We start from the raw sequence: 9,162 nt of genomic DNA on the forward strand, positions 1-9,162 counted from the left end.
ACAATTAAAGATGAACTTTGAGTGAACTAATTTATCTGAGGGAGGAGAAGGTAACGGGCTGCCCGCAGTCCTGGCAGCCTATAAAAGCGCAGGATGGGCAGCCCAGAGCCTCTATCGCTGACAGAGCTTCACCTGAGCCACTCCACCTCGTACAAGACGCCGCCTGTCACTGAAGCCGCTGCATCATGGCCCTGAGCACACTGCTGGCCACTTTCCTGTGCACCATCGTGCTTCCTTTCTTACTGTTTTTGGTGGCGGTGAAGCTGTGGGAGGTTTATTTGATCCGAGGCAGAGATCCGAGCTGCGCCAGCCCGCTGCCCCCCGGATCCATGGGCTTACCTTTCATCGGAGAGACGCTGCAGCTCATCCTCCAGGTAAGCGCCGCACACCGCTGCTGACATGTCCTTTCACACGGAAACACTTCTTTCCTCACGTGGATCAGGGTGCTTCAGGCATGAGGAAATGAGATTTGAACTTTTGCCAAGGCAAAGGGTTCTCACATTGGTAAACAAATAGTACTGCTTTAAACTCCGTGCGCTTCCATGAGGCGCTAATGGCACATACAGGGTTAAAGATCGTGTTAAACTGGAGTAAATAAACGATTGCACTTTAAATCTAGACTACCATACTGAATCTAATCTTAAGGATTTGCAGCTAATCTGCGACTTTGCCATCGTAGTAGTATTGATTCATTCAACTTAGTATTTATTGATCAGTTTAGCTTTGTGTGCGTATTTTAAGTGTAGTGGGCTGCATGTCACCATGTGTGTAAGCTTCTGATCTGTATCAGTGTGTCTTCGTCACTCACCGGTTTGTGTGTGTGCTCATGTTTGCAGAGGAGAAAGTTTCTGCGGATGAAACGGCAGAAGTACGGCTACATCTACCGCACACACCTCTTCGGGAACCCCACGGTGCGTGTGACCGGCGCGGACAACGTCAGGCACATCCTGATGGGGGAGCACAGGCTCGTGTCCGTGCAGTGGCCCGCTTCTGTGCGCACCATCCTGGGCTCGGACACACTGTCCAACGTGCACGGAGCCCAGCACAAGACCAAGAAGAAGGTTAGTTCCTTCATTTGAAACCCTGCTTGCCTTACTTACAGTGGGATGTGAAACGTATCGTAGTGGCTAGAATCCACTTCATTTGCTCAGTTTAGTCTGAAACTCTCAGTAATTTTTTATTATAACCTTCGTTATTGAGACATTGTCCTTTCCAAGAACAAAATGATTTCTCAGATTATAGTATCCTTACAGTACATTTTGATTTGCTCCTATATTTATCAGTAAAATGAGGAGCAAATATCTTTTTTAAATTTTACTTAAGTTATCATATGGAGCACAATAAATAACATTTGTTGTGACTGTTTCAGTTCTTTAAATAATAAATAGTCTGTTCAATACTTTGTCTGATAATTAAACACACTGAGCAAATAAATAGCCAATATCTGATCAGTGGATCCTCGAAGCCTATGCTCAAGCAAAAAAAAAAATCTGCCAGTGCAGTTCAAGTATCTCAACCTGTCTTCAATAGAAATCTACTTTTTTGAAGAGTTTTCTCTAAAATCATACAGAATATATATATATAAAAAAGTATTGGTAGATTTACACTTGAACCAGGTTGAAATATTCTTAATGCACTGGCAGATCGCTTAACTTGCTCTAAAAAAAAATCAACCTTATGGGCTGAATTACAGACAGATACTAGATTTTTGTACTGCACTAAGACAACATAAGATCTACTCTAGTGGGAGACCAGAAAGTGCCAAAAGTATCTTTTGAGTCTTTTTTTTGGGGGGGGGAATTAAGTTTGGGTGGAGGATAATACTAGATGATGTTTTCATGTATCCAACCTCCCTCCTGTCCTCCAGGCCATCATGCGGGCCTTCTCCAGAGAGGCTCTAGAGCTCTACATCCCTGTCATCCAGGAGGAGGTGAGGGCTGCAGTGAAGGAGTGGCTCGCCAAAGACTCCTGCGTGCTGGTTTATCTCGAGATGAAGCGACTGATGTTCCGCATAGCCATGAGGATCCTCCTGGGCTTCGAGCCGGAGCAGATCAAAACCGACGAGGAGCAGCTTGTGGAAGCTTTTGAGGAAATGATCAAGAATCTGTTCTCTTTGCCCATCGATGTGCCTTTCAGCGGCCTGTACAGGGTAAGAGAGGCACTTCATCACCATGTAGCTACACTCACTCTTTTGAGCTTTTAACATGTATCAAATTTCAAAATTAAGCAGCAGCAGGGATTTTCCAATATTGGCAGCCTTATTTCCTTCTCCCTTCAATCCACCTCTTCCATTTTCCTGCCCTCCAGGGTCTGAAGGCAAGGAACTTCATCCACTCCAAGATAGAGGAGAACATCAAGAAGAAGGTTCAGGAATCGGACAAGGAGTCCAAACACAGAGACGCTCTGCAGCAGCTCATAGACAGCAGCAAGAAGAACGGGGAACCTATCAGCATGCAGGTAGTGACACAATCACATTACAGCTACTGAATCAAACTCCATCTATGAAACACCAAACAAGACATCTCAGGCATCCTCTATTCTTCGTATAAGCCATGGTTTTGGTTAGAGCCTAAACTGATTCTGTGTACACATTTTTGCTTCCAGGCCATTCAGGAGTCTGCTACAGAGCTGTTGTTTGGGGGCCATGAAACCACAGCCAGCACAGCCACCTCTCTGGTCATGTTCCTGGGCCTGAACCCTGAAGTTGTGGATAGACTGAGGCAGGAACTGCTGGGCAAGGTAATTTACACTGTACAGCTTTAGTTCTATAAATTGTTGTTCCAGCAGCTTAAATAGTGGCTGCTGCATTTTCGTTACACTGAACGTTCAACATAGCAACTTTGAATTCATCTCATTCATTTTATGAAGTATGAATGTATATTTATGAGCAGGAAAATGTCATTCTTGACCTTGCAAACAGTAGCTTACCAAAAAGGGTCTCAAGCTCAGTCTGCTTACTATTTTTAATGAGTTTTCAATACATGTCATGGTCTTCCTTAGCAGATCAAATTTGCTCAATTGTCTGGTGTTATATAGTTACTTCATTAAAATGGGATTTGTGTAACCTATACTTGCCACAGAGGTAGTCATCCACATTAAAGCTTTCTCTGTGAAACTAATGAGTGCAAGATATGTTATATATTGGAAGGCTAGTAGGGCTAATGAGCTAACCTACAGTAAACAAGTGATGTTGATAATTTTCAGTTTGTAGCATCTACCATTATTCTTTGATTCAACCACTGAAATTTTTACTGCAATACAAAATCATCATTCTAAAACTAGTGTAATTCCATTCCTCACCCACTACAATTCAACTTTGGTTAATATCTTCCTATGCCTTGCCTCTTGTGCCATTCAGGAGGAGCAGGGGATGGACCTCGAGAGTCTAAACATCGAGTCCTTGGAGCAGTTGAAATACACAGGCTGTGTCATTAAAGAGACTCTGAGGATCAACCCTCCTGTTCCGGGAGGCTTCCGAGTGGCCCTCAAGACATTTGAACTCAATGTAAGTTAACAAATATCTCCACGAACAACATAAATGTGTAAATGGGAGATTGCAGAGATACAACTGAAATCTCCTATTAACCTGTCTGTTAACTGATCATTTCCCCTAACCACTTCAGGGTTACCAAATTCCCAAAGGCTGGAACGTCATCTACAGCATCTGTGACACCCATGATGTTGCAGAGATCTTTCCCAACAAGGAAGACTTCCAGCCGGAGCGCTTCATGACCAAACCCTCCACCGACTCCTCCAGGTTCCAGTACATCCCATTTGGAGGGGGCTCCAGAATGTGTGTGGGGAAGGAGTTTGCTAAGGTCCTGTTGAAAATCTTCCTTGTAGAAGTGGTCACAAATTGCCACTGGACTCTTTTAAATGGTCCACCCACTATGAAAACAGGACCTACTGTATATCCTGTGGACAATCTGCCAACCAAGTTTACCAGCTATGTACAAAATTAAACAGAGATGAAAAAGGGTTGTTTCCTAAAGCAATGTAGAGCAGAATGTGAAGTTTCCCAAAAGTCTCAAATCATCTGTGTTTTACCTCTCAATCCACATGGGAGCTACAGTGTAATCAAGGTACTTAGAGAGTTTTTGGAAGCATTCATTCTCTTTAGGAAACAAATCAAAGGCCACATTTACACATGAAATGAAAACCTGTTTGGAATTCTGAGCTTTTGGAGCTTGTGTCAATGTGGATTTTAATGCATGACATAAATTGTACATATTGTAGATGATTTAAGAACGTATTTTACATGCTATATTATGTTGTTAATACATTGGATTTGTATATATTTTTTTAAAGATATGAATAAACTAAACGCGAGGCACTGTACACGATGTGGAACACTTTAATCAGCTCAGAGGTGTATCTATAGGATTATGTACATATGTAATGTAGAGGTTGTTTATATAACTTTTGTATCTTACCCCAACTTATTTAAGTGACTTATGTTATAATGTATGGGCTTTTTATTTAATAAAACTGTTTTGTGGAGAATCTTGGTTTCTGTCATTTCATTTAATTTGAAGGGTTAAACTGTAATTTATTGAAATAATGTAACATTTTGAGAAATCCACCAATTTGCCCTTTTTCTGAGTCTATGGAAAAGATTGAGATAAATCAAAAGCGTGCTAAGTGCAGAGCTGTGGTCAGGTTAGCTTAGCTTAGCATAAAGACTAAAGCTCATTTATAACATGCACATCTCTGAACTGTTGGTGGTTGCGTTGCATTATTGGTCAGGTTTTACCAGTAAGTCAAATAGACAATATCTCTGGTTCAGCTGCATCAATTCATATGGGTGGGTCATATGGATGCAATGCCAAATAGGTGGAATACTCTTAAAAACATGACAAGCTTGAACTATTTCTTCATAAACCTGTTTATCCTCTCACCCTGCACTTCTGTTCTGACTATAGTGCAGGTTGTCACATGTGGTCATTGAGTACTAGTTTTATTATTGGTTTTCATAAAGGTGCAGTGACTATGTTGGCAGTAGTTTGCCAAGACATCCAGCACATGCATTTCTTTTTCTGTGTATGGATAAACAAACAGGATACAATATGCTGATTAGTGGCCTTTAGAACTGTTGGTGTGTTGTTTTTTTAAAGTATTTTTTCACTTTAGACAGTCAGGCTAACTGTTTCCCCTGCTCACTGTTAATATGCTTTTATGCTTAACACATAAAATATTGATACAATCTTACCATCTCACTCTCAGAATGAAAACAAATAAGTCTCTTTTATATAATACTGATTTAAAACGTGATGTACTGGTCTTCTTGCATCAAGAATATTCTTACTTTCAGACAACCTGACAAAACAGAGTTGAAGGAAAAACAGGCTGTATGTACACTGCTAAAGTGTGAATAAATAGGTTTACTGCTGTGCTCATGTTCACCTTAAATCACATTGGAAATGACGAGATAAAGAGCAACTCTCTGTGGTTTATTTGGAAACACCAGGTAAAGTTTGCTGATGACAGTTAATGTATTTACTCTGTACACATAGACAGTGGGTGGTCGTAACACACACACACACACACACACACACACACACACACACACACACACACACAGAGAGAGAGAGAGAGAGAGAGAGAGAGAGATTCCATTATCCTTATAGAATCAATAAGTTGTGAGGGGAAAGGGAAAATAGCAGAATCCATAGAAGGAAGGAAAGCAAAGCAGAGGGCTGATGACCCTGGCAGATGAGCAGACAGGGTGAAATAGAGTTCATACTGATCAGTTCAGTTTCAGGCCACTGAACCAGTATTGACCTCCAGTGGAACAGTGGAAGTAGGCCAATAGCTTGGAAACATGACTACTGCGGGGTCAGAGATAAGATTCTTTCCTCACATTTAGAGTAACAAACAGTTAATGGATGACTGTTGAAGGTGTTTATGTTGAGGTGGTCACTGAACAGCAGTTCAAAAGTGTGGATGTGTTTAAAAAGACTGCAGCTGCTCCAGAGATCAGCTGATGATCAGATGAAAAAAAGTATGCTAGAAACAAAGTCATACAAAGTGCACTGGATTCATTTTGGCCATTATTAAAAACAAAGAAATGTGGGACCACAAACTATCCAACAATAACTGAAACTCTTTAACATGACTGTTTCATGGCTTATTCTTTGTTTTTTATTCTTATTTCTAGTTTGCAATTCTCATTTTTTCATTGAACATCTTAGTCTTTCTTTGCTTCTGTGCTTCTCAGTGTTTCTGAGCTTGGTCTTTACAGTCAATGGACAAATGTTCTATGGGCAGGGATTCTGTTTGGTGCGGCTGAGCTGCTCCTCTATTGGTCCAATAAACTGCCAGCCACCTCCTGCCAGAAACTCTTGACACTGGCTGCTCAACAGCAGTTTCCTTGTTTGTTTCTTTGCCGAACTAAAGAGGAGCAACAAAAGATTTTGCCATTTTCTGTCCACTGACATGAACTGAAAACAAGTAGCATTAACTAGTGTTTCCACATTCAACTGGCTTAGTATGGATGTAGCTAACAAATGAGTAAACAAGTTTGCTAGCATTTGTTCATGCAATAAATGGACTTAGACTACCATGGGTGGCTTAATTTACTTGCCAAGTGACTGTAAGGTTTCATAAATATGTGACGAAAACCAGCTGTAAAAATATCAACTCTAAAGGGCTAATACTAGCTGAGTGCTAATAGTGTCACTCCCATTTGTCTGAAGAGATCTCGCACTTTGGCGATTTTTCTGTTTGGGTTCTAACCAAAGTTTGAATTGTTCATTAGAGATTCATGAAACATTAAATGTACACTTGCCCGGCATCATTCAAACATTTAGCATTCAAATTTTATTCAAACACCATTTCACCAAGGTGCCATACATGGAGGGAGCGATGGAATGCTGGGAGAAAATGAAGAAACGTCAAAACTCAAGTGACTTTGTTGTATTAACAACTTTAATGTCAAACCAACAGATTTCAGCTTTCATCGCCCTCAGCAGGGTCATCATAAAAGACATTACAAATGACATGACATTACAAAACAAAGCTAAAATGGTTTAAAAATATAAGAAACAATCAATCATGTGCATCCACACACCTATCAGCCAATGAGCCACCTGCTCATGCAGGGTTCCCACATATTTTCATTGACAAAATTTCATGGTCAAGACTTCACTTTCAGACTGTTGCTTGTTGTTTTTTTTTTGTAAACCAATTATTAACATTTCTTTCAAATTTCAGATGAGTGAGAGTGAGTGAGACTCTTGAAAAAGGGACACCTTAACTGCTAAAAGTATCTCAGCAGGTGAAGTTGAAGTAGCAATGGGTGCTGGAATTAGGCTACATTATTAAAGCATTATGTGTGGGGTTCCCAGGTGACTCACCTGGCAGAACACACACCATGTACGAAGGCTGTGCTGCGTTTGATACTGACCTCAACGGTAAAAGTGGTTTTGGCTATTTTGAATCTTACAAATGACAATATGGTGCACAGGGCTGACACGATGTTGATGGAAATGGTCATGTAAGGAATGACAAAAGAGAGAGAGAGAAGTTCAAACCCTGCCTACTTTTACACTTTCACACACCTGAGCAATCAGGTGTGATCGTCATATTGACTTCTTGTATACTTTGGATGGAGCCAGGCAAGCGGTCCAGTCAAATGCTAAGCTAGGCTAACTACGCTCTGGTTGATAGCCCATCTCATTTTAGTGGTTACGCCGGCATTTTTGCACTCAAAACCACGAGTACCACATTATCTTTACCTTTATTATGCAGCAGATAGCCATATTATTGGAACAATAAACTGAGAAACATTCAGTGTGTATACAAGTTCTTATGTTACATTCATATCAATTGAGGTAGACAGCAGACAAACTGGCAAACCAGAAATCACTGAGAGAATATACAGGTAAAATTAGCTGAGGCCAGCAGAAAATACGGCAACAGTAACAGCTGACGGCATTGCCATCAAAGATAAAATATTTTCACATTCTGTCATGATCTGCAACAGAATTTACAGCCTGATGTTACGGATCTCCCTCACATGAGGAGAAAACAGGTTTGATTTTGATCATGAGGTATATATAATTTTTGTGCAACAACACCTAAAGTTATATGATCAGAATACTGAGATATTAAAATAAATAACTTTTCATGTTGGCAATGAATGAATGACCATACTTTTTGGAGGGAATTTGACATTAATTTTAAGTTTACAGTAAAATATTGAGAGAAAACTAATAATAATTGCATAAAATAATAGACACAAAATAATAGAATCTTATTTTTTTTCCCTTCTTTGTAAACATCACCATAGCAATATATTGTTGTGCATGTTTCGTTGTGCCATCCTCCCATCCCATTGGATTGTGGGTTTGTTTTTCCCGTCCTATTCAGGAGGTGTACTGTCTGCCTGAATCCATGACTCATTCAAAAAAGAAACCTGGTTATTGTGATACAAGATTTGCATTGTAAAGAAAAGCTGTGCTCCAGCTATCTGTCTGTCAGTCTGTCTGTCGATCCTCACTGCATTGCCAGTATGGTCCAACATAGACACACACACACACACACACACAGACAAGAAAAGAGCAACAAGTCAGAACTGACCAATCAATACAGTAAAATCAGAATGCTGTGGTTCCAAGATAAGGTCTGTGGTAGGAGAGAAATCTGGTTCCTGATCTGTTGCATGTATACGCAGATTCACAGTAACCAGGTCACTACAGTGCATAGAAACGGGTTCTTTGATTGGCTGTGTAACCTGCTTTCTCTGAGCAACCTGGTTACTTATGCATGTAAATGCATGGATTGATAGTGAATGTTGTAAACTGTCCTCAGTCTAATCAGCCACATGAGATATTATGACTTCACGTATCTGAAACACTTTCTTCTTCTTCTTCTTCTTCTTCTTCTTCTTCTTCTTCTTCTTCTTCTAAGTCTTTACTTAGCTTGGTAATTGAGAGCCAGTGTTTCTGCGGGCTAGTGGCAGCTTTACTGGCAGATGTGCTTTGGCCTCTTTCACAAGTTGTTTCTCTTTTTGGTGCCCTTCTGATTTACACCCGGCCTCCCTCCACTCCTCGTCGACTTCTTAGCATTGTGCTGTTGTCCCTGGCGCTTGTTTATTACTGTGCTACTTGCGATTATTGGATCCACAAATGCTGAACTGTTGTACTAATTGTAAGTCACTGT

General features: G+C 40.5%; 1 protein-coding gene across 1 annotated transcript; it reads left to right on the top strand.

The window, feature by feature from the left end:
• cyp26a1 (cytochrome P450, family 26, subfamily A, polypeptide 1) lies at positions 1-4,501 on the top strand. The gene is made up of 7 exons (XM_076759993.1): positions 1-374; positions 837-1,061; positions 1,868-2,149; positions 2,308-2,457; positions 2,605-2,739; positions 3,359-3,505; positions 3,624-4,501. The coding sequence occupies exons 1-7, from the start codon at positions 186-188 to the stop codon at positions 3,960-3,962; spliced, it is 1,467 nt and encodes a 488-aa protein (XP_076616108.1). The 5' UTR covers positions 1-185; the 3' UTR covers positions 3,963-4,501.
• Positions 4,502-9,162: the final 4,661 nt, after the last annotated feature.

Source organism: Chaetodon auriga, chromosome 20, assembly GCF_051107435.1.
Source record: "Chaetodon auriga isolate fChaAug3 chromosome 20, fChaAug3.hap1, whole genome shotgun sequence".
Taxonomy (NCBI): domain Eukaryota; kingdom Metazoa; phylum Chordata; class Actinopteri; order Chaetodontiformes; family Chaetodontidae; genus Chaetodon; species Chaetodon auriga.

What these genes read in the sequence shown, in the direction of transcription:
- cyp26a1 (XM_076759993.1), top strand. Translation starts at nt 186, where the DNA reads ATGGCCCTGAGCACACTGCTGGCCACTTTCCTGTGCACCATCGTGCTT. An exon ending in GGGAACCTATCAGCATGCAG is followed by an intron (nt 2,458 to 2,604) that starts GTAGTGACACAA and finishes TTTTGCTTCCAG; the next exon opens with GCCATTCAGGAGTCTGCTAC. An exon ending in GGCAGGAACTGCTGGGCAAG is followed by an intron (nt 2,740 to 3,358) that starts GTAATTTACACT and finishes TGTGCCATTCAG; the next exon opens with GAGGAGCAGGGGATGGACCT.